Here is a 25,102-nt window from a genome sequence, read left to right as displayed (position 1 = left end):
CAACCTGACTTCTTGGAGATGGTTGACATGCCGCTGGACAGGGGGTAGGTGTTGATCCAACCTTGCGTGGCTTGTTGTCGGGAACCCACGGTTATGTCCAAGTTGCTCCGGGTGTCTTGGTTATCTGTGGGCAAATACAGCGTCCACTCTGGAATGAGTCGGCTCAAGCAAAGGCAGTACACAGAACGCCAACTCTGCCTAACTTTGGCCCTATGTCCCCTTGCCAGCTCCCATCCACTCTTCCAGATTCAGCTTGGCTATCATCACTTCCAGAAAACCATCGCAGGCTCCTGACTCCGGTGGGACCAAGTCAGGGGGTCTTCTCATATCACAATTACCTGTCTCCTTCCTACCTGATGGGAAGGCCCATGTCTTAGTCATGGGGCACACTGGCCTGAGCCCAGCACTGGCTCAGTGGGTGCTGTGAGACAGGCTGGCAGTGGAGAAGAGAGGACGCATCGAGAAGGGCCTCTGAGGCCTGCTGCTCTTTTCATACTCCTTAGCTTGGGCCCTGGCTCCTTCATGGCTATGCACGGCACACCCCTGTCCCCAACCCCATAGGCAATGGTTACCTGGGGGTACAAGCTGGCTGGCAGTCAAGTACTTCTTATCCGAGAACATGGCAGTCCAAAACTTAATCATTATGCTAATATCTTCTCGCAGCCGCTTTTCTCCTTGAGTGGGGAACTTTGGAGGGCAACTTGAAACAACCACAAGAGGACAAGAGCTGAGTGTCTGGGGTCAGGGTGGGAAACCAGTCCCATTAAGCTGAGGGGAGCTTGACAACAAGCACCCATGATGTCACTGACTCCCACGGGAAGGGTTTGGGCACCTCCCTTGCCCTCGCCTCCTCCCCCCAGCACTGCTCAGAGACTTTAGGAGCTCTCTGCACAGGGAGTGCCTGAGGCAGACTATGACAGCCAAATTGTCTACAGAAAATGGAGCTGTATTTTGCATAGCCCCGGGCATTGCATATTTTCAATTTCTCACGTAGTAGTAACCATTCACATTAACAGTAAACACAAACAGCATGCACTTCAGCTCTTCACTCAGTGAACAGAGAGAACATCTTAGGAGCTTAGCTCTAAGCGCATGCACACACGCTTGTATGTGCCCCGACTGCACACACAGTGAAGGCTGGATGAAGCTATTTAATCGGTGGCATCCAGGCTGATGAGCACGGGGGTGGGTGATCACACACTAGGCAGCTGGCGGTTTGCTGTGGGTGACTCTATGCGCTGGCCCTGGGCCCGGTGCCCAGCATGCATGTCGCAGGGAGCAGTACCTGAAGTAGTCAAAGGCAGTGGAGTAGATCTTCTCACGGAGCACGTTGCGGATGGTTGCGTTGGGAAGCACATCAGCATGCAGAAGGGACAGTCCTAGGGTCAGCAGCCTGTGAGAGGGTCCGGACAGTGCCGTGTCAGAGTGGGGACCCTAGCCCGGGGCTGGGCTCCCACGCAGACCACACATTTCCCTTTGGATGTGAGGGCATGGACTGGGACACCAGCCGAGTGCTGACTAGTCACAATATATATATTTTTCAACTAAACTTTCATTTTGTTAGGAAGAAAGTGTGTCATCTGCCTGGGCCAGACTTTGATCTCATAAATTATCTGTGGGCAGTGAAAAGGGTAGACTATCTTCTCCAAGGTAAAAGCAAAACAATATTTCAAGTACCTGGCTTGTGCTGAGCCAGGTGGTATGAGGGGACAGCTGGGGGAGGTACTGTTCCTGTGTGCGGTTTATAATCTGGGGGTTTATAATCTGGGGTTGGGTGAGGAGAACGGGAGTCTGCAAGACTGATTTCCACAGAGCAAAAGCAGCACCAAACTTATAGAGGGGCTCTCCCAGGGGACCATATTCCAGTCACCGGGTGGGGGCTGGCAGCGAGATGGCCCCTGGAGTGTCTTGCTGGGAAGGGTGCCCAGGTCCAGAGGTAGGTGGCTACAGGAGCTGAGGCTCAGGTGTGGCAGGAGCTGGGGTATTCTGGACACTCACAGGGAGGGACAGTGTGACCAGGCCACCTCAGCCAGCCACAGCAACAGCTGTACTCCTGTACCCGAGCCACAGGGGTCTGCCTGGGGCAGGCGGCGGGGGTCATGGCTAGGCAGCTGGCTTAGTCCAAGGGGAGTGGTGAGGAGCAGCTGAGGCTGCAGGCAGGAAAGGAAGCGAGTGGTCATGTACCACAGGAAGAACCAAGTGTCCACGGTGGGACACACCCGAAGACAGGGGGACAGAGAGCTGCGCTGCACGAGGTAAGGGTGAACTGCAGGGCTGGCTGTGGGCGGGGTGGCAGCCCTCTGGGTCAAGGTCACCCACCGTGCTGGGTGGGCACAGGGAACCAGAGGGAGTGCCTGTCATCTCTTTGGCAAGTGCCCACTACTTTGATGGTTCACTGAGGAGTGCTTTTCAAAAACTCATTCTTGTTTTGTACAGAGAGAACAAAACAAGCAGAAAGAACTTGTTCTTGCCTATGGCTTTTGTGAGAAACACAGTCCCAGGGCCTGTGCTGTGGAGCAGCAAGTGAGGCTGCTCTCTGCAGTGCCAGCATCCCATATGGGCACTGGTTTGAGTCCCAACTCCTCTATTTCCAATCTAGCTGCCGAAGAAAGCACAGGGTAGCCCAAGTGTGTGGGCCCCTACACTCCCATGGGAGAGCCAGAGGAAGCTCCTGGCTTCAGTCCGGTCTAGCCCTGGAGACTATGGCAACCATTTGATGAAAGATCTCTGTCTCCTCTCTAAGTCTGACTTTGAAATGAATAAATAAATGTTTAAAAAGGTAAATAAACAGAAATAAAATAAAGAAGCAAAGAACTGTGGGCAGCCAGTGTTCTGTGGGCATATGGACTGGGAGCCCAGGGGAGGGGTGGACGGAGCAGGGGCAACAGTGAGGCGGAACTGAACCAGAGGAGTGGAGGTAGGGCATCTTGGCCAGCCAGAGCAAGTTCATGGCCTTGTGTGATTAAGGATGCTTTCAACAGCTCCTTAATGGGTGCCAAAGGTTGCTCCGCTCTTTACAGACGCATAATGAACCACACAAAAGACCTACATCGCAGGAGCCCTCGCACCCACCCAAGCCAGGGACCCCAACAACCGCCAGAAGAGGGCCCTCACTTGAAGCGGGGTCCGATGGCCGCCACGTGCCGGTTCAGGCTGCCCTTGGCCCCGCCAATGTTCAAGGACAGGGAACGCTGCAGCAGGCTGGAGAAGATTTCCACCTGGTCAGAGCTGCAGTACTTGGCAATCTCAAACCGTTGCACCAGGAACTGAGAGAGAAGGAAAACACAGTGGTGATGGGGTTGGGCTACCCCAGGGGCCTGGGGCTCTGAGCTGACAAGTGGGTGGATGGGACAGGGCTGGGTAGAGGGCTAGAAATGGTTATCCTCCTCCCTCAGGTCAAGGTCCCACCCACCCTCACAGGGCTTGCCAGCCTGCCCAGCCAAGGGCCCCAGGGTTCCATGGAGAAGGCGTGAAGGTGGCTACGTACATCAATCCAGATGTAGTGGGGGGTCACTTCGGGGGGACAAGGTCTGGGCTGGCTGGCTTCTGAGGCTGCCAGAGGGTCTGCCTCTTTGGTCTCCGCAGAGAACAGGCCAAATTTCTGCTCTACGGTCATATGCCAGGCCCCGGCCATCTCCCGCATGAACTGCAAGCAAAAGGGAAATGTTAGTGCCTTTGAAAAGCTGAACAAAATGGGGACCACTGGTTTGTCCTTAAATATAGGAGCAGTGTGTGCTCCTATAGCCAAACTCAGAAACAGGAAAGGAGGAAGGAAAAATAAAGACTACCATGACTCCCTTCCCACGGCCTTCCTCATCAGTGTCTGGGGCTGTCATTCCAGTCTGTTTCCCAGGCCACATCCTGTGTCCCAGTCTGTGGTGCCTGCAGGGCCTGGGTGGGGAGTGGTGACACACCTGGTGACAACCCAGATACCATGTGGGTCCTCAATTGCACAACCAGGGGTCTCTATTAAGGGTCCTTTGGATGTTTGCAACATAATTCACAGGCCATACAAATTATCAGCTTCAAACTTAGCCCTGAATTTGGGTCCTACTTGTGGCTGTCCTGGCAGGGCCAGACCAAATGTTTCCTGGGCCTTCCTGGGCCTGCAGGTTGGCTGGTCCCCGGTCCTATAAAATCTTTCCAATGATCCTGAATGGCACTTTGCAAGGTAAGGTTGCCTGCCTAGGGCCTCTGAGCAAATGAGGCTAGGATCAGGATCTAGCCCCAGAGGTCAGTCCTTCTCCCCACCCTTTTACACATTCCACTAGTCAGACCTGGGGATGGCAGTGAGGTCAAGCAAGGGGAACCTGCAGGACCCAGTCACACTCAGCCTGGCACTCCTCTGGGTAAAGGGATAGGGGAACCCAAGCACAGCCAAGTGGTGGAGCAGAAGGCAAACAGATGCAGGAGGGAGGGAGTGTGCTCAGCTTCCTGTCGGGAACCTGAGTTACAGGTGCTCCACACAGGAGACCAGGAGGCAGCATCTGGGGCCTGGGCCAGCAAGTTTCCCACCATGGGTTGACTCAGCAATGCCAGTCGGCTGCTTGGGGCTCCAACACATGCGGAACATATGATGAGGCCAGGTGGAGAGGGCATACATATTGGCTCCCTCAAGCGCCCAGCCTTTTTTCCCCTCCCGATGGGGCTGAGGGTGGCTAAGTGGCCAGTATTGAGCCCTGTCTCCCAGGGCGCTGCTGTGTAGGGTGGCAATGGGGGCTCGGCAGCACCGATGAGCAAGCTGGAAGTCAGAGGGCGGGGCCCCCAGGAAGGTAAGGCAGGCAGCAGGCATCCTCTGTTCCTATCCTGCCTGGAGGCTCAGGAACCTTCTGGAGGCCACCAGGATGAGGACAAAGAGCATGCAACCCATAAACAACAGAGTTGCATGCAGGGCCCAGGATACCCCGGGGCTGCTCAGTCCACACTTCCCTGAGAGCAGCCTGTCACACAAGACAAACTCCTTCTGGTTTTCCACAGCTACATGTAAGGCAAAGGGAGCAAGGAAGTCGGGGGTGAGGGACCCCCAAGCAAAGGCCACACGCCTACTCATTCGTCTGACAGCTGTGTCCTGATGATTGTCTCCATGCCAAACTTTCTGGAAATGGAATAGAAGTGGAGCCATGGACATCAAAAAATAAGCCATGGGGCCCGGTGTGGTAGCCTAACACTTAAAGTCCTCACTTTTGCATGCTCTGGGTTCCCATATAGGCACCAGTTGGTATCTCGGCAGCCCTGCTTCCCATCCAGCTCCCTGCTTGTGGCCTGGGAAAGCAGTCAAGGATGGCCCAAAGCCTTGGGACCCTGCACCCGTGTGGGAGACCCGGAAGAAGTTCTTGGCTTCAGGTCGGCTCAGCTCTGGCCATTGTGACCACTTGAGGAGTGATTTATCCATTTCCTTCTCTCTGTGTATCTGCCTTTCCTATAAAAATAAATAAACCTAAAAACACAGGTAATGACTGTTACAAATATGTGCAAAGATTCATTAAAAAATGAAAAGATGGGTGAAGATATTAAGGATCTGAATAGAAAATTACAAGCTGTAAAAAAAAATCAAATAAAAATTCTGTATCTCAGAAGTATATCTGAAACTAAAAACATGTAAGATGATTTTATAGAAGAATGAGTAAGACAGAAGAGAACTGATACGTAGGCCAAAAAAGCAACATAAAGGAAAAGGCTGGTGTGGGTGAGAGTTGAGAAGACTCAAAACACAAAGTCCATGACCTATATGGCAGACAACATCAAACCACCAACACGTGTGTCCGGAATCACCGCAGGAGAAGAGAATGGGGGTAAAAGTCTACTTCACAACACACTGACTTAAACATTTTCCAAGTCTGATGAAGAACCTCAACCTCTAAACTTAGGCTCAGTGAGTCCCACACCAGAACTGACACAGGAAACCACATCTGGGCACAGCACACTCAAATCACTAAAAGCCAAAAAGAAGCAGAATCGTCCTCAAAGCAGCCGGGAGAAAAACAGAAAGGACTACGGCTGACTTTTCCCTAGACACAAGAGGAACTGTGACACGCCAGAAGCAATACAGTACAAGAAACTGGCAACTAGATCTAGGAAAAAATATTTGTCTGCATCAAAAATTAAGGGAGAGTTTATTTCCAGCAGGTCTACATGTAGGGGAAATGCTAAAACCAAAATAAGAAAACTCTGTACAATTAAAAAGAAGTGAGAAAACTTAAGGAGTGTGAAAGGCAGCAAATATTTGGATAAACTTTAAAAACTTTCTCTTCTTTGTTTCCTGGAAGTGAGAGGGTTGCATTTTTGTGCAAATTAAAATATAGTAAGTATGTTCTATTGTTCTATTGTTCAGGCGACAAAATAACAAGTTATTTGTGTGTAAAAAAACAAAACAAAACAAAACCAAAAAACGTGCCAGGATTTGCCTGTTTGCTGAATCTTTGTTGAATGTCTATCTTCCAAAGAGGCTTCTTACCGAAAGGAGCAGTCTATAACCATGCATGGCAGAGGCACTTTTCTTTTACCGAGGAACTGGTCTAGCAACCACATGTATGGAATCATGGACAAACAGCTGCTTATAAAATCCTTTGTGATTTGCAACTGAGCTTTATCTCATCTATCCCACATAAGGTCATGATGTTGACTTCTTTAAAATAAATTACTGTCAGCACTGACTTCAGAGGAACTCTGAGTGGGCAAAAGCATGTTTCAAATGACATTTCTAACTAGATTTCTATCGTGTAGCAGGTTTAATGTCCAGTATCGACAGTTGGCTTGACAGGAAAGTATCGGAAATGAAAGTGAGAGGGGCTGGCATTGTGACGTTACGGGTGAAGCTGCTGCCTACAACGCTGGCATCTCATAAGGGTGCCAGTTTGAGCACTGGCTGCCACAACTCAGCTCCCTGCTAATGGCTTAGGAAAAGCACTGGAACATGACCCAAGCTCTTGGGCCCCTAATATCTACTTGGATGACCTGGAAGAAACTTTTAGCTTCAGGTTTAGGCCTGGGCTAGCCCTGGCTGTTGTGACCATCTGGGGAAGTGAACCAGCAGATGCAGACAGCTTTATGCAGATACAAATATTCCAAGATCCCTCAGAGATCTCCCATGGGAAACAACCGTGGTGTCCAGCACACTTTCCCCCCTTCTACCCTCCCAGAAGCCCCACCAACAGAGATGCACCCCAAGGCCAGTAGGTCAAGGAAGACTTCCTTGACAACAATGACCTCTGAAGTCCACAGCGTGGTAACCAGGCACGGTCCTCAGCCTTCAGCATAGAAACGGTGCCCCCTACTGGGTTCTTGAAAAACATCTGCCTGTGGGATACCCTGAACAGACTGCTTGTCCCTGAATTCCCAATATAGTCTAGAAGGGGCGGAGGAGCAAGGACAGCCCTTTTTTCATCTCCGACCCCGGGTCAGTGTCCTACCGGCACTTCTACTCCATTCTTGCCGGCCAACAGCCACTCCCAGCAGGCCAGGGCGGTCTCCATGCCATGCTCATTGAACATGCGCAGGGGGCCCCAACACAGATGATGGAGGAGCTGCGGGTCACAATCTGGAAACAAACACAGACAGACACATGTTGTTCAGAGGTCTCTAGCCTCCGGCCAGTTCCTTCCCCAGGATTCGATGCTAAGACACACATGAACGGGGAAAGGTCCGGCCTTTCACAGTGTAGGCGGCTATGCGTTACCTTTGCTGCTGATGAGCATGGCAGTGAGCTTGAACATGGCCTGTGTGTAGTGTTGAGGATTGTTCTGGTCCAGAGCCGAGTTTAGATCCTGGACCATCATCTTGTTCAGGTCGGACCTCTGGCCGGTGGCACCCGAGAAGCGGATCATTCCATATACCTGCAGGAAGCATGCTCGTCAGCGACCTCTCCTAAATCCAGAGGCATCTGGGTGGGCGATGCCTGGGCAGTCACCTGGCTATACACTTGGTAGTCCTGGAGGGCACCTTGCTGTCCCCAAGGTACAGCCCACACACACAGAGGAGAGGCTCAAGTCACTGACCTACTAGATTCTATAAGAATTTCTCTTCTAGAAACGCCATGTTGGACCATCTTGGTCTTTGGTGGTAGGCCCAGGCTCTAAGTTGTGGTAGGCCTGCACGAACGTGAGCTGGGTGAAGAAATTTCCTCCAGGCCCAAGTGGTGACTCAACAAGATTAGCCTCATTTTAAACTGAGACATAATCGGTTCCCCCAACAACCAGGCAGCCTGATCTTATCCGTAACATGATAAGAGCTATGACTCCTTTCCCAAAAAGAGGAACCTAACTCCCCAAGGACTCCAGGGTCTTCAGAACAACATGGAGTAGACGGTTAGGCCAGTTTCCTGAGACATAGATGTACAGTCAGCATCTACTGAGAGGAGCTCATGGCTCCTGAGGGAGAGGCCACTGTCCTTCGCAATGGAGGTGTGTCTCCTGGTGCAGGGCCACTGATGGACCTTGGGAGCGTGGTGACTAGCTCCCGAGTGTCACAGAGGAGGACCGTGAGGCCCAGAGAGGTGAGCTGACTGGCAGAGCCCGAGGATGTGACTGCTGACCTGCTCTGCCTGTGCCTTTGTTTACTTAATCGCAGGAGTCTTGGCTTCTTTCCCTGAGAAACTGGGACAAAGGTGTGTGTCTTATGAGGTGTTCAGGATAAAACATGCCTTCCACAAATGTTTGCTACCACTGCAAAGAGGAGATCCAAGAACGGAATCCGCAGGGTAGCCAGAGCCACCAACTGGGCAGGTGGCAGACTGTCTGAGAGGCTCCAGCTGACATGACACAGACCCTCCGCCATCAGGTGACACCCAAACAAGAAGACACTTCGAGGGGCCTCGAACACAGGGGCAGGGGGAAGTACCTCGCCTGCGTAGCGGTTGCGCAGATTCAGGGATGCCATGAAGTTGGAGTAATCTTTCTTCACACAGGCTGGGCGCTCTGTAAGCTGAGTTGCCTGCAGACAAAAACATTTTTTGAAAAAAGGTTGTTGCAGCATGGTATTTTTCTTTGGTTTACCATGGCTAAATCTAAGTTAAGAAGTACAGACGTGAGGGATAATAAAAATTCTCAGTGCTAGGACTGGTGCGGAGGCCTAGTGCCTAAAGTCCTTGCCTTGAACGCTCCAGGATCCCATATGGGCACCGGTTCTAATCCCAGCAGCCCCACTTCACATCCAGCTCCCTGCTTGTGGCCTGGGAAAGCAGTAGAAGTTGGACCAAAGCCTTGGGACCCTGCATCCACATGGGAGACCCAGAAGAGGCTCTGGCTCCTGGATTTGGACTGGCTCAGCTCTGGCCGTGGTGGTCGCTTGGGGAGTGAGCCAGCACATGGAAGATCCTCCTCTCTATATCTCTTTGTTGTATATCTGCCTTTGCAATAAAAATTGCAATAAACTGGGCCTGGTGCGGTAGTCTAGTGGCTAAAGTCCTCATCTAGTATGCCCAGGAGCCCATGTGGGTGGGTGTCGGTTCATATCCCAGTTGCTCCACTTCCCATCCAGCTCCCTGCTTGTGGCCTGAGAAAGCAGTCCAGGATGGCCCAATGCCTAGGGATGCTGCACCCACGTGGGAGATTCAGAAGAAGCGCCCTGCTCCTGGTTTAAGATCGGCTCAGCTCTGGCCATTGTGGCCACTTGGGGAGTGAACCAGCAAATGGAAGATCTTTCTGTCTCTCCTCTCTGTATTTCTGACTTTCCAATAAAAAATAAATAAGCCTTTAAAAAATTTTCAATAAATCTTAAAAAAAAAACCCAAGAAACTTACTGCTTTATTCTTCTGAATTATGATTAGACTTTCAGAGGACACATGATTTTAAAGATTCAAAACAGGTTTGAAGTGAGTGCTCCCATCTCCACATATAGTAGAGATGCAATTTCAGCACGTTTCCAGAAAAAAAAACACTTTCAAAACATCTTCATATAACACCAGTCTGGTACATCATCATGAAGTAAAGTTGAGGCAGCCTACCAGCAAAGCAGGGGCTTGGCGACAGGAAGTTCTAAAAGTACAGACGCGAGATAAAACCGTGCAAGGGGGAGGAAGTGCTTTACATTTTTTTTAGAGATAGCCTGGCCTTTAGCATCAAGCAGACCTGTGTCTGCATCTGGTTCTAAAGCTGGCCTGCCAGGAAGACCTTGGGGAAGTCGCTTACTGCCTGTGCTTCAACATGCTCACCTGCAAAGTGGGGCAAGAGTTCCCAGAGCTGCAATGTGCTTCCATGTGCCCATGTACACAAAGACCCTTGAGCAGCGAACAGTGAGTGCCTGGTGGGCTCCCTCCTGCCCCCAGTAGCTCCCGACAGTGCACTTATGCCCAACGCATCTGGTGAGCCAGCAACAGGCAGCATGCCGAGGGATGCCACAGGAGGTCTCCTGGCTCAGTTCTCCAGCTCTGCCAGCCTCCGGCAGCGCTTGAGAAACCTGCCCCTCTAGTCTGTTCTGGCCCTGGAGGTCTGCATGTATCTGCTGGGAGGTGTCATGCGTCTGGGGTTGGGGGAAGGGTTGCAGTCTTCCCATGCTTTCCACCAGGCCAGGGAACCTCAGTCAGGGTCTCATGCACAACCAGCAATATGGGGAACATAACAAAAAAGTTCCCGTTGGGCTGGCATTGTGGCACAGTGGGCTAAGCTGCTCTACGCGACACTATCAGCAGAGCACTGGGTTCAAGCCTGGCCGCTCCACTTCCAGGTTAGTTTCCTGTTACTACGTCGGGGAAAGCGGCAGAAGACGGCCTGAGGAGTGGGGTCCCTGCCAGCCATGTGGGAGACTTGGATGGAGTTCCAGCCTCCTATCTTTAGCCTGGATTCTGTCACGCAGCCTTTCAAACAAGTAAGTGAATAAATTTTCTTTTTTCTTTCTTAGGCATCCTTTCCTGCTTAGGGTTCATATTAACTGAGTTCTGGGGCTGGGCTGCGTCCCAGGATCGTGTGACAACAAAGCAACATTGCAGCACTGTTGAACCACCAGGTGTCACTGCCTGCTCTACCACACATCTAACCAGAAAACACTATGAACCTGTTTACTTCTAAATTAATCTTGGGGGGGGCTGGCATGATGGCTAATCCTCCACCTCCAAGCACCAGCATCCCATATGGCCACCGGTTCATGTCCCAGTTGTTCTACTTCCCATCTAGCTCCCTGCTTGTGGCCTGGGAACACAGTAGAGGATGGTTCAAGTGCTTAGGCCTCTGCATACACACAGGAGACCTGGAAGAAGCTCCTGGCTTCGGATCAGCTCAGTTCCAGGTGCTGTGGCTACTTGGGGAGTAAACCAGTGGATGGAAGATCTTTCTGTGTCTCTCCTTCTCTATAAATCTGTCTTTCCAATAAAAATAAATGTCTTTTAAAAAAAAGATTTATTTATTTTATTGGAAAGTCAGAAATACAGAGAGGAGGAGAGATAGAGAAGATCTTCCATCTGCTGATTCATTCCCCAAGTGGCCACAACAGCCAGAGCTGTGCTGCCAGGAGCCAGGAGCCTCTTCCAGGTCTCCCACGTGGGTGCAGGATCCCAAGGCTTTGGGCCGTCCTCCACTGCTTTCCCAGGTTACAAGTAGGGAGCTGGATGGGAAACAGGGCCGCAGGGATTAGAACCGGTGCCCATATGGGATCCTGGAGCGTTCAAGGTGAGGACGTTAGCCACTAGGCTACCACACTGGGTCCATAACTATGTCTTTAAAAAAATAATCCTCTTTAGGAAAAGCTAACCAACTGTGAAGTTGAAGGCACACACGGACAATAAGCAAACCACTAGGAATTCCAAGAAACCTTTCAGACAAATGCCACCATGGAATTTATCTCCCCCACCAATCCCCTGGGTCTAAGAGAGGTCAGTCTCTTTTCTTTTGGAATGTGGAAGCTCTCATCCAGTCTCATCAAGTGAGAAGAGTCAAGTTTTGGTCTCCATAAATCCAGATGCTCAGAATATGAACACTCAGAAAATGCCTGATTGGTGCTGCCTCTTCTTTGGATCCGAGGGCTGCTTATCCATATATACATGGGGCATATGGGTGTCGAGGGGCCTTTTGTGAAATGGCACACATGAGTTTGACTTCTCCCCTGGCTTAGGGGGTTCCTGTTCTGCAAGCGGGCTTGCACATACCCCAAGAGTCGTGTTCTGTTTGTTGTAGCCGGCAAAGTGCAGGATGCTCTCGGTGGCCATGGCCAGTCCTGTGTGCTGGGACAGTCCTGACACCCAGTTCTGATGCTTGTTCAGATATTCCTAGAGGAGGAGAAAAATGGGACTATTTCATTTAAGGGGAACATCAAAATTTCATTCCTGAGGGTGTGAAGTAGAGGAGCAAAGCCCCGGTTTTGATCCCCGGTTTGCTCTCAGGCCAGTAAAGAGCAGTGTGCTGTGGCACAGGAGGTACCTGCAGGTGCGACTTGGTGACCGTGGGTGCCCACTTCATGGCCTCCTGCAGGATCATCCCGCATCGCGCAGCGAAGTCCTTCACGATACTCTAGAAGGGAGTGAGAAGCTTTTCAGAAGCCTGACATCAGCTATGCAGGCTGCTTGTGGTGGTGACTCACAAGGGTTCAACCATGTCTCCTCCAAGTCCCGCAGGAAACTCTGGCCCCCCAAGTGCCTGAGCTTGGGGCTACATTGGGAGAACAGGCCTTTTAAGAGGTGACTGAATGAAAAGGTCATGTGGGTAGGCCCTAATCCAACTTGACCAAGTTCTTGAGCCCACGGTTCCTGGGCACACACCGGGGTCTGGGATTCTTATCGGGCTGGGTGACAGGATGTACACGACCAACAGAACATACAGCTGCTGGGCAACAACCCTCTTGCCACAACAACTGCAGGAGGTGACAGGTAATAGATCTGGGACACAGTGTCACCTCACTGGGAAGGGAAAGTTCCCCTTGGTCTGTCTGTGAGGCTGCGGGCAGGCTGCAACCCTGCCCCAGGGTGATGCAGACCCAAGCTAAGCTGAGTCCACAGCAGGATCCAAGATACACTGACATCTAGCGTGACCTCGGCATGTGGAGATGCAGAAGAAATATTCCCAGTTCCGCAGGGGATGCTGAATCTGGAGAAGTGATACACACATTTTCCCAGCAGTACATGGGAAGTGCAGTATGAAGTATTGAGTTCAGGAGTAGAGACTGTGGTGCAGTGAGCTGGACATCCATACCCTGTGCTGGCTGTTCTGCTTCTGTTCTAGGCTCCTACAAACACACTCTGGGAAGAAACAGATGCTGGCTCAAGGACTTGGGAGTAGTCACCCAGATGGGCAACCAGAATGGAAACCAGACTTCCGACTTTGTGCTGGCCCAGTCCTTGCTGTTGCAGCTATTCTGGGAGTGAACCAGTGGAAGAAGAGCTCTCTGTCAATCTGTCTTTCAAAAAATAATAAATCTTTTTTAAAAAGTATGTTTACTTTGGTGTCAAAATTTATTTTAGGGCCCAGCACTGTAACCTAGTGGCTAAAGTCCTCGCATTATATGCGCTGGGATCCCATAAGGGTGCCGTTCTAATCCTGGTGGTCTCACTTTCCATCCACCTGTTTGTAGCCTGGGAAAGAAGCAGAAGACAGCCCAACGCCTTGGGACCCTACACCTTGTGGGAGACCGTGAGGAAGCTCCTAGCGTGGATTGGCTCATCTCCAGCCATTGTGCCATTTCAAGAGTCAACCAGTGGATTGAAGATCTTGCTCTCCCTGTAAATCTGCCTTCCCAATAAAAATGAATAGATTAGGCCTGGCGTGGTAGTGTAGTGGCTTAAGTCCTCGCCTTGCACATGCCAGGAGTCCATATGGGTACTGGTTCTAATCCTGGAGGCCCTGCTTCCCATCCAGTTTCCTGCTTGTGACCTGGGAAAGCAGTAGAGGACGGTCCAAAGCCTTGGGATCCTGCACCTGCATGAGAGACCCAAAAGAAGCTCCTGGCTCCTGGCTTCGGATCAGCACAGCTCCGGCCATTGAGGCCACTTGGGGGGTAAGGAAGATCTTCCTCTCTGCATATCTGACTTTCCAATTAAAAAAAAATTAAAACATAAATATCTTAAAATCAATAGATTTTAAAAAATACTAGCACAGCAACTACATCAGCGTGACTTCTTTCTGCCATTGAGTGAGTAGTATAAAGAACAAGGATGCTTTAGCCAAAGGGATGATGCGTGCTCTGGGAGGGGGTAGTGTGAGCATGGCATGATACAACTCAGAACAGCAATCTGAAGTACAGACTACTTATTTCTGTGATGTTTCTGTTGCTGTTTTTGGGCTGCGTAGAATATGGGTGACATCGCGGCAAAAACAAAGGGATTAAGGGGGATGACCGTAATTCCTTTGCATTTTCCCTACTACTCAGGTTAAAGCCAAAGCCTTGTGATTCCATTACCAGAATAACAAAGCCACTATACTTTTTTTTTTTTAGATTCATTTTTATTGGAAAGTCAGATACACAGAGAGGAAGATACTCTATCCATTGATTCACTCCACAAGCAGCCTCAATGGCTGGAGCTGAGGTGATCCGAAATCAGGAGCCCAGAGCCTCTTCCGGGTCTCCCACATGGGTGCAGGGTCCCAAGGTTTTGGGCTGTCCTCGACTGCCTCCTAGGCCACAAGCAGGGAGCTGGACGGGAAGTGGGGCTGCTGGGATTAGAACTGGTGCCCATATGGGATTCCAGTGTGTGCAAGGTAAGGACCCTAGCCACCAGGCTATTGTGCTGGGCCCAAAGCTACTATACTTTGAGCAAGCGAAATAAGTGGAATGGGTCTAAAAAGTCATCCTTGCTCAAGGTCAATTTGAGAGGACATAAGCTGAGTGATAGCTGAAAGCCTCTTTGGTAGTGAAAACAAGCATACTGTAGTTGGCAAGAGTAGGTGAGGCCCAGGATTTGAGCATGGTCCTGGAGGACAGACCAGTTTGGGGCAGGTCAGCTCCTTCGTACAGTGTGTGTGTGGAGGGGCACCTCAGCATTACTCATGGCCTCCCTGTGGGATGGGGCCACTCTTACGAACTGATGGGGATTGAGACGTATATAACGTACATGAGGCACCTGCCCTCACACACAGAAGGAACTGTAGTGAGAATGGCCCCTCCCCACAGGGACCACATTGCACCTACCTCTCGGGCTTCGTACGTGTCGGGAACCGTGATCCGGTAGGGAGCATCAGGGATGTCATAGTAAGGCTGGTCCTTGTGAATGTCCTGCAAGCACAGCGAGACTCCCTCTCCCAGACTGTCTTCCTGAGGCTGCTACCACCAGTGCCCCTACTTCCCACCACATGTCCATCTGTGACAGACTCCCCAATCAGCTGAGAGGGACGGACACACACACACACACACACACACACCACAGAGGGATTTGGGCCCCACTCCCAATTCACCACTTGGCAGCACGCATGGGGCTCAGGCATCTAGTGGCAGGCTGACACTCACGGCACTCAGCGACAGCGACAGGGTCTGCAAGATGTCCAGCATGGTCTTCAAGACAGTCCCACTCCACAGCAAGTGGGGAAACCTGCACCAAGAGCCAGCTCTCAGGGCCCAGGGGTCACGTGTCCCAGGAGCCTGTGCTGTCTCAGGAGGGGTTCTACCTCTTCCACCTTCCCTTGCACTAACTGCTGAAAGGGAAGAAGGCAGTCAGGAGGCCCCCAGGTAGGGCAGCCCCCACCCCAAGATCCTCTGCAGTGAAGTGGATAGTGCTAACTCAGAGACACTTGACAGGCCCTGGTCAGCCCACACCAGTTGTCTTAGTTTTGTACTAACCAGGCTGCAGTCTTTTCTCAAACAGAAAGCATCTCTATCTGCATGACAGCTCAGGCTAAAGAGAAAGTAGGGCAGGAGTTTGGCTGGTTCAAACACCTGTGTCCCAAGTCGGAGGGCCTGGGTTGGATTCCTGGCCTTACTCCTGGGGTCTAGCAAGTAGTGGCCACCCAGGAGGGAGCCTCGGGTTGAGTTCCCAGCTCACTAGCTGTGGTCCAGTTCCAGCTGTTGGGGACATCCTGTAGGTCAACCAGTGAATTAAGAGCTCCCTGCCATCCTCTCTCTCCCTACTTTCTGCTGCTCAGATAAACAAAAGCAAATTAGCTTTTTTTTTTTTTTTTTAAAGAGAAGATGATGACAGGCTGTGGCAGCCTCACAGCTGGAAGAACAGTGGCTCTGTGTGGCTACAACTAACTCATCACAGCCCACAGTGCAAAAGTCCCAGCTCTGATCACGCCGTGTGTGTGCTGAACTGCTCTCATGGTCCCCAACTGGCTCCTGATGCACCCGCAGCTGGCACTGCATCCTGGAGCAGACGCGCAGCATCTGTGGCAGGTTTTGTGTAGGCATTCCTGCCTATGCCCACTGCACCTCAGAGAGGCCAGCCCAGTCCACCTCTGACTAGCTTGGGGAACGTATCCCAAGTGAGTTTGGCTTCAGCTCCCAGCACAGACAACAGGAAGCAGAAAGCGACAAATGTGGGTTTTTGTTTCTAAGGAGTCCTAATGACACCAGACCTCTGCCTGGGCCCCGGGTGTCACCAGGGCAGGTGGCATTCAAGAGACACAGGATGAGACACCCTGAACAGTTGAGAGGTGCATGGTCACATCGACAGTTCAGAGTGAATGGTTTCAGGATGCAAATCCAGGCTCTATGGCAAAAACTCATCAATGCCATGCCAGGACAATGCCTGAACTTTTTCATTGCGACTCGACTGCTCTCCAGCACTAATCACAGCTGTTTACAGACGTGCACACACAAGCACGCAGCATCAGCAGGAACGTGAACTTACTTATCCACCAGGCCAGACAGGTACTTGTCGGCCACTCTCCTGATCCTCTTGTGAATGTGGTTGAAGTTTACCAGCAGAAACTGAGCATGTCGCTCTAGCTCCTCCTCGTTTTCCTTGGTCTTTGCCTAGAGAGTCAGAAGAGACAGGTGTGACAGTGTCCCTTTGAGGGCCTCTGACAGGCATGCATGCGCACAGTACTCTGTTGGGGGGGGGGGTGCTTACTTTGTCTGCCATCATGTTCAAGAAAGCGTCGAACACTTTGTCTGCCACGGCAATCACACACTGCATCATCCCTGGAACGAGAAGGAGGTTCCCGTGGGTCAGGCATGGCAGAGGAAGGGGTCTGGCCATGGTTTATTTGCAAATGTCTTCTGCACGACTTTAGAATTGAGAGTTGCACAGATCGCCGGGGTCCTACAGAACCTTCTCTGGCTTCTTCCTAGAAATGTTAACATTGACAACGACCAAGGCTGTGTTTGCCAAGAGTTCAGGTTCCCTCTGGATTTTCGCAGTTCTGCCAATGACATCCCTTTGCTGTGCCAGGAACTGGTCCACAGGACGCGGCAGGCACCGACCCATTGTCACAATACAGCCCGTAGGAAAGCTGGGACAGTGGAGGCCTGTGGGACCCTGTTGAGAAGAGGCTTCAGAAAAGAGAAGGCGGAAGGCCTCTCACCCAGTGTACTCTTGCCCCCAGTGAGTCCTTGGATGTGTTTTGGTGCTCTTCCTGAAGATAGGTGGACATCTGTGCTCTGTCCAGTCAATCAAGGACGGACAGTATTATCTATTCCCTGTTACAATAATCTTTTGACTAGGTCGCCTTGTTAGCTTCTTTGTTGTCTCTGTGTTCTTAGACATGATCTAATTCTGAGTTATGTCTGAACCATTGTTTCATGAAATGTATAAAAACTGAGACCCTGGAAATAAACTTTGTCAGCTGCCAAAAGAGAGCTCTGTCCCCCACTTCTTCAGGTCGCATCTCCTCCCCAGGAACCCGCAAGGGAAACTTGCACCCATCATGGTTCCTGTCCCTTCTGGCCTGTGTCACTTCCTTGCTTGTCCTCGTCCATCAGCACCTTGATACGTTTAATGCAAGTCTGTTTAAAATACCCTCAGACAGCCATCTGGTGCTCACTAACAATTAACCAAGGGCTCTGGTAGCTAGTGGCAGAGCATAAAGGAGACGGATACATCCTGCTCATCACATCATATCAAAGGTACGTGCCATCAGCATCTCCTGGCACTGCAGGGCTAACCTTGACCGGCTGTTCTCAGTGACAATTTTCCCTTTTCAAACTCATTTTTTTTAAAAAAATATTTAATACAGAGAGGAGGAGAGACAGAGAGGAAGATGTCCCATCTGCTGATTCACTTCCATAACAGCTGGAGCTGAGCTGATTCGAAGTCAGGAGCCAGGAGCCAGGAGCTTCTTCCAGGTCTCCCACGTGAGTGCAGGGTTGCAAAGCTTTGGCCCATTCTCGATTGCTTTCCCTGGCCACAAGCAGGGAGCTGGATGGGAAGCAGGGCTGCTGGGATTAGAACTGGCATCCATATGGGATCCCGGCGTGTATATTTATTGTAATATTTTCCCACATAGTTCTTAAGAAACTAAAACTCTGTCTCCATAATGAAACAGTGACTGGATGCTAACTACTATCATGCAGAGGGTCTAAGGAGTCTTTGACTCAAGCAAAGTTACTATTGCTGCACCTAAAGCTGGCTCTGGACTGCTGGTGCTCTAACCAGACAGGGGACAGGTGAGCACTCAGCAGGCTTCTGCCCCCGTGCTCCTGTGCAGCTAGGAACACACACAGGCGTGCTTCACTCCTATGCGGACGAGGTGGACGTCCTCCTCATCTCCTGGGCAGTTCTGAAAACCCATGAGTAACACAGGTCTCCGAAGACATTGCTTTCCTATCTACAGTGTCTCAGGATAGTAAAGGATGGGAATTAATCTGGGAGCCGTGCATGTACTGGCTCAACTTGAGCACCACATTCCAATAAAAAATAACCCACGTGAAGTGTGGACGAGCAGAGCCTGCTGGAAACCAAGTGGCTGCAGAGACTGCATGTCTTTCCCTCGTGCGATTTCATTTCCTCTGACCACATGGAAACAGAAACACAGAGCTCAGGAGGATGGGGGCACACTTGGCACCTGAAGGGGGATCTGATTCCACTCACAGATACACCCTGGGAGGCTGGCAAAGTGTGTTAGGCGTTTAGATCTCCTAGGGATTGACAGTTTGTTTTTGTTGGTCTTGTTCTCCCTGCTAGAGCCAAAGAATCTCAGGATGAGCCTAACTCTAAGTAGCTGTTTATAAAGGGGGCAGGGGAGGTAGAAGGTAAGGATGGATGGGTGAGGGCAATGAATCACTGGACAGCCCAGCTGGTGACTGACAGCACCTCCCCTCCCCTCGAGCCCCAGGGGGTCCCGGGGTGGGTCTAAGAGGGAGCCTGGGGATGCCAGGCTTCTCGTGGGGTCTGCTGCACAGGCTTCCTCCTACAGGAATGGCCTGCTCAAAACTCCTACTCCTACTCACTCCAAACCTGCCAGTAGAGGGAACATTCCAGAACCCTCATGTCCTTTGTCCTGGCCAACCCCACTGGTAAGCAGCTGCAAAAATAATCCAAGCACCTGGTTTCCCAGCCGGTGGATCAGAGTCTTACGTGAGGCATAAGGTGTGGATCAAAGTCTTATGTGCAGCAGCGTCTCAGAGTCCCCAGAGAGATAAAAACAAACAAACAAACAAAAAAACACCCCACATTTCTTCAAGCGTTGACTTAGAAACAAGCATCACACATTTATAGTGAGCTCTCTGCTCGCCATCCTTGGGGGCGACCAACTGCAGGCCTGAAACATCTGGGGAAGAAAAATATGCCTACTGAACAGACACAGACTTGTTTTCATCATTATTCATTTTTAAAAAAGATTTATTTTATTCTTATTGGGAAGTCAGATATACACGGAGAAGGAGAGACAGGAAGATCTGTCTGATGATTCACTCCCCAAGTGGCTGCAATGGCCAGAGCTGAGCTGATCCAAAGCCAGGAGCCTGGAGCCTCTTCTGAGTCTCCCATGTGGGTGCAGGGTCCCAAGGTTTTGGGCCGCCCTCAACTGCTTTCCCAGGCCACAAGCAGGGAGCTGGATGGGAAGCGGGACTACCAGGATTAGAACTGGTGCCCCTATAGAAGATCTTCCTTTCTGTCTCTTCTCCTCTCTGTATATATGACTTTACAATTAAAAAAATACATAAATCTTTTTTCAAAAAAGAGAGATAACACATTGGGCCCGGTGTGGTAGCCTATTGGCTAAAGTCCTCGTTTTGCTGGCACCAGGATTCTATATGGGTGCTGGTTTGTGTTCCAGTTGCTGTACTTCCCATCCAGCTCCCTTTGGATCAGCTTAGCTCCAGCGATTGAGGCCGCCCGGGGAGTGAACCAGTGGACGGAAAATATTTCTGTGTATCTTCTTCTTTCTATATATCTGCCTATCTAATAAAAATAATAAGTAAATCTTAAAAAAAAAAAAAACAAGTTTTCAGGATTTAACAGGATGAATAAGTAACTAACAAAAGACATTTATATACATATATATATATACACACACACATACATATGTATATATATTTTATTATGATCACATACTAAACTAACGCTTATAAAGCTCAAATATGTGCCAGGCCAAGTCAAAGAGTTTAGCTCTGTTTTTTCTTTTCCCTTCTGCTTTATTTTAAATTTTATGGTACAATTGCATAGGCCTTGGGATTTCCTATGCCCTCTTCCCAAATTCCCTTCCCCTACTTATTTTCCCCATATTATTACAATAACATAGTCCTTCATAAGCAGGCATAAGTCCATCATTCTGCTATTTAAGTGTGTACTGACACTGTTGGTAGACAAAGGCAGACAGTCCAGCATCCCATTGTCAAGATGCATCCAACAATCTCATCGGGAGTCCTTCTCTACTGATCTTTTCAATACATACAACTGCCTAAATGTAGGTAACTCCTAAGACTATTTTCTCAGACAAAAAATAAGAAGTTTTACTCCTTTTTAGCCCCACAAAAGCTCAAATTGATCATGCGAGTACCATCTTAGTAAGCTTACCCGATTTGTCTTTCTGAATAGCTTTATCTTCAAAGTAGCAGAACATTACCTGGAAGCGGTCAGGATCTGTTGAACGCAGTACCCTAACAAAGAAAACAGTTTTAAACCTTTTTGAAAACTCTAGGCCCTTCCTGTCGCAGACTTGATACTGCCTGGAGCCGGTGGGGCTGCAGGACAGTGTCACGGGTATCGGCCTTTTACTGGGGTTCACACTTGCAGATGCTTGGCAGGGTCAGAGAGATCTGCAACACTGATCAGACTCCCTTATTTTCAACCAGTAACCCAACCTTAAGGATATATGTACATACACACACACACACACACACCAAGGGTTGTATGCACAAGGATCCTCCCCTTCCAGTGCTGATTGCACTGGCCCAACTGGAACCAATCTGGTAGCCTTTCACTGCAAATCTGGTCGGATCAGACAGAGGAAGCCCATCGTGGAGTCACCAAAACAACAGGCAGCTCTCTGTGTGCTGTTACAGAACACTGGACATGGCTCTAACTGGAGAAGGAGAATTACTGGGGAAGTGTGTCCAGTGTTACACTGCCAACAAGTCCCCTGCATGCCTGAGTATGCATGCGTGGGAAGTATGTACTTGCCTGGGTAGGGAAAACTCCCAAGGGGCAGAATTAGAGACTACTGACCTCTTGGGGATGGTAAAGATGAGGGGTCAGGACTAGGGGTGGTGAGATGAGGGGTCTGGAGTAGAGAAATAAGATTTGTTACTTGTTCACATTTGACATCTTCTATACTATTCTCATTTTTGGATTCTCTTTCTTTTATGTACCATAAACATTTTTATTTTGCTCAATTTTTAAGGTTTATTTGAGAGGCAGAGCAGCAGAGGAGAGAGCGGGGGAAAGGAGGAGAAAAAGAGAGAGCTTCCATCTGCTGGTTTCCTTCCCAAATGGCTGTTAACAGTCAGAGCAAAATCAGGGCAAAAAACCAGCCAGGAGCTCCACTGGGGTCTCAAGCACTGGAGCCATCATTCACTGCCTTCCCAGTTGCGTCAGCAGGGAGTTAAATCAGAAACAGAAGAGCTGGAATCCAACTAGTTCTCCAAAATGGCATGCCAGCATCATTACTGCCAGCTTAACTTGCTATGCCACAATGCCAACTCTTTACAAAAAAAAAAAAAAAAAAAGGTAAAAAAAGTATTTATTTGAAAGACAGAGTAAGAGGGAGACGGAGAGACAGACAGGGCTGGGGAGACATTTTCCATCCACTGATTTACTCCTGAAATGGCTGTAAAAGTCAAGTCTGGGCCAAGAACCAGGAACTCCACCCTCATCTTTCGTGTAGGTGGCAGGTGCACAACAACTTGGGCCATCATGTGTTGGCTTCCCAAGTGCATTAGGAAGAAAAACTGGATGAGGAGTAGATCAGCTGGGAATCAAATGGACACTCTGCCGTGGGATGCTGGAGTCGTAAGCCACACCTTTCTCCCACTGCACCACAACACTGGCACCTGATGTTTTTACCATTAGAGGAAAAAAAAAATCTTTGACCTCAGGGAGGAAACTAAAAGAAAAATAAAAAATAGAGAAACAAGTGCACTTAAATAAACAAGTGTGAAGGATTCCAGGACTCCATGACTGCAGCTGTCTGAGCAGCTTTCCCCGAGGTAAGCCTCAGGGAAGCGGGTGGTAAGCAGCCCGAGCACACCCAGCTATAACCTGATTTCTCACATTTTGCAACTGGTGGTGTTAAAGCTCTTCCAATGACTGGGGGGGGGGGGGGGGGGGGGGGGGGGGGGGTTTGGGGGGTGGAAATGGGAGGGGTAGCTAAGGACCTAAGCCAGGTTGTCACAAGAGGTTTTGGTGGTGTCTTTCTGCCCTGGGAGAGGACTCTCAGGAATTTGGTGGGCATCCCAGGCTTGGGGCGGGGAGTGGTCATGCAGCTGCCTGGGTGTTAGCTTCTTAGCACTCTCCTCCACCGGTTACCTCAGAACCTGTGTGGAGGACCTGAGAGCAGCACTCAGGAGGCTGGCTCAGCGGAGGGGCTGGAGCTAGGCCAGCTTGGAACCCTCGAGGCTGAGAGCATCTACAGACGTATCTTCCGCCATCCACACTAGGTTTAAGACCATGGCTAGGCTGCATTGTTCCGGATCATTCTTTTTCGGAAAAGTATTATTTGCAAACAAAGTAAGACTTGAAGGAGCTACACTAGTATGTGGTGTCATCAGTGACTTCTTTTCCTCTCTGATAATGTTGGGAGTTTTATCCCATATTCCCAAATGACTTTTATAACAGAATTTAAAAAAGACATTTATGATTAAAAGAAAATACAGTCAAAACGCTGTAGGTTCTGTGGGACCCCAGGGGGAGTAAGAGAGGTTAGTTTTCAAACTCCACTCTGTCATCAGGCTGCCAAGACGAGCAGAGGCGTCTGGGCAGGAGGGAAGGTACACTCCTACTTAACCAAAATATCTTTCATCTATTTCACATTTAAGTAAGCTTTCTCTTACCAGAGTGTTTCACGGCACCAGAGAAAGATAAAATATTTTCCAAAAATATCTCCTTTTAAGACCTATTTTTTTTCTCACTTGAAGAAGATATTATCCTTCAATTTGTAACACAACAAGTTAAATGTAATGTGATCTTCCCGGGATGACGGAAAAAGCAGTGTTTTGGTGAGCTGCTGCATTTGCCTGCAGCCCTTGGTGTCTCAGGCCTTCCCGTGGTGGGTCTGTGGGCTTCACTTCGGGCAGCTCCAGGCAGCTGGCTCTGTGCGTATCGCTGCTTCTTCATTTATGAGAGGGTGCAGGGCACAGAGCTTAGGGAACTGTCTGGGTTTCAAACCACATCAAGGAATGATACCTTGAGCAATGAACTGCTTAACAACTCCATTCCCTCATATGTAAAATGAGTATGTGACAGTGCCCACACCCTACAGGCTTGCTGGAAAGGCAGTGCATCAACACGGTAGCTTGGCAAAGCGCTGGGCATAGCCCAAACACTGGATCCATGCTTGCTACTGGTACCATGATGATAATTAGAGTTGCTAAGACTATTGTGTTTACGGATACACCCTGAGCATCAGGTCACCTGCAGGATGGTTAGGGAGCCAGTGCCCTCCCGTCCTGGACTTCTGCGTGTACTCAGCCATAGTCCTGGACTGGCTCTAGGGATCCTTGTCCCATCAGATCAAGTTTGCACATTGACTGTGACTGCCCAGCAGCCTACTGTCTACAGAAGAGGGGATGATAAAGTTTAGACACTCATGAAGGAGGGGTATCTGGTTTGTATGGAAAGTTTGCAGGGCTTGGAGAAGTTTACAGAAGAAAAAAAAAGTTCCATGGCTAGAAAGTCATGGAAAACAGAAGAGCTGCTTCGCTGTAGACGGGCAGGGAACTATAGGCTCATGTACCTCATGTACTCCAGCCGGTACACGGACAGGAGATAGGTGGACATGGCGAAGTCCAGCTTGCTGATGAGGGCGGACACTTCAGGAGCGGGGTCCAGCAGGTTGATGATGGTGCTGCGCAGTTCACTCAGCTCAGCCTGCAGGGCGGGTTGGGGGAAAGAGACAGGACTGTCACCAGATCTGTCTGAGTCGTATCCCAGAACCTGGGCGCTCTGCACAGACAAGGGGAGAATCCGTACAGGCGTGACTGTGTCGTTCTTCATGGCCGAGTTGTACTGCAGCACGGACCGCAGTGGCTCCTTGCTGGGGAAGGTGAGCAGGGGGGACTTGGTGGCTATTTCGCAGACTCCCTCGTACCACTCTTCTGGCCAGAGTCCTGTGAGAGAGCAAACCAGAGTCCTGTGAGAGATGGAGCTGGGAAGCACTGTAGTGGTGTGGACCCTGACCATCTCTGAAGGGCGTGGCTCCTGTGTGACAGTCATCCCCAAGTAGGGCCTTGAAATGAGTCGGGAGCAGGCACTTCCACCCAGCAGCTGGGTACACATATCCCATGCTGGAGGACCTGGGTTAATTCCCAGCTTCAGCTTTCTGCCAACAGGAACTCAGGGAAGGAGTCAACAGAGGCTCAGGTATTCAAGCTCTCTTCCCCCAGGGTGGGTAGCCAAGTTGGAGCTCCTGGCTGCAGGCCTGGTCCTGGCCACTGTGGGCACTTGGGGAGTATACCAGAAGAAAAGAATTCTTGCTGTTTTTCTTACTCTGCCTTTCAAATACACTTTTTTAAAAAAAAAATATTTCTTTTATTTTAATCACTAAGTCAGATATACAGAGAAAAGGAGATACAGAAAGGAAGATTTTCCATCCAATGATCCACTCTCCAAGTGGCTGCAATGGCTGGAGCTGCGCTGATCCAAAGCCAGGAGCCA

At 50.1% G+C, this 25,102-nt stretch overlaps 1 protein-coding gene across 3 annotated transcripts in view; it reads right to left on the bottom strand.

The window, feature by feature from the left end:
• Positions 1-25,102, bottom strand: part of PI4KA (phosphatidylinositol 4-kinase alpha) — a 101,543-nt gene that overhangs the window by 11,930 nt on the left and 64,511 nt on the right. For 2 of the 3 annotated variants that reach the window (XM_041003946.1, XM_041003947.1), the window contains 17 exons: positions 24,419-24,555; positions 24,183-24,316; positions 20,807-20,889; positions 16,922-16,992; positions 16,700-16,824; positions 15,361-15,442; positions 15,046-15,129; positions 12,345-12,434; positions 12,074-12,193; positions 8,836-8,928; positions 7,676-7,832; positions 7,410-7,537; positions 3,488-3,646; positions 3,115-3,266; positions 1,286-1,393; positions 573-700; positions 5-124 (listed from right to left, as the gene is read on the bottom strand). In XM_041003946.1, the coding sequence (XP_040859880.1) occupies positions 5-124; positions 573-700; positions 1,286-1,393; positions 3,115-3,266; positions 3,488-3,646; positions 7,410-7,537; positions 7,676-7,832; positions 8,836-8,928; positions 12,074-12,193; positions 12,345-12,434; positions 15,046-15,129; positions 15,361-15,442; positions 16,700-16,824; positions 16,922-16,992; positions 20,807-20,889; positions 24,183-24,316; positions 24,419-24,555 (1,971 nt within the window). The remainder of the gene's footprint in view (positions 1-4; positions 125-572; positions 701-1,285; positions 1,394-3,114; positions 3,267-3,487; positions 3,647-7,409; positions 7,538-7,675; positions 7,833-8,835; positions 8,929-12,073; positions 12,194-12,344; positions 12,435-15,045; positions 15,130-15,360; positions 15,443-16,699; positions 16,825-16,921; positions 16,993-20,806; positions 20,890-24,182; positions 24,317-24,418; positions 24,556-25,102) is intronic. The other variant, XM_041003948.1, reaches the window with a different exon arrangement.

This window comes from Ochotona curzoniae, unplaced genomic scaffold, assembly GCF_017591425.1.
Source record: "Ochotona curzoniae isolate NIBS_2020 unplaced genomic scaffold, NIBS_Ocur_1.0 scaffold_274, whole genome shotgun sequence".
NCBI lineage: Eukaryota > Metazoa > Chordata > Mammalia > Lagomorpha > Ochotonidae > Ochotona > Ochotona curzoniae.
This window is presented reverse-complemented; position numbering and strand designations above follow the sequence as displayed.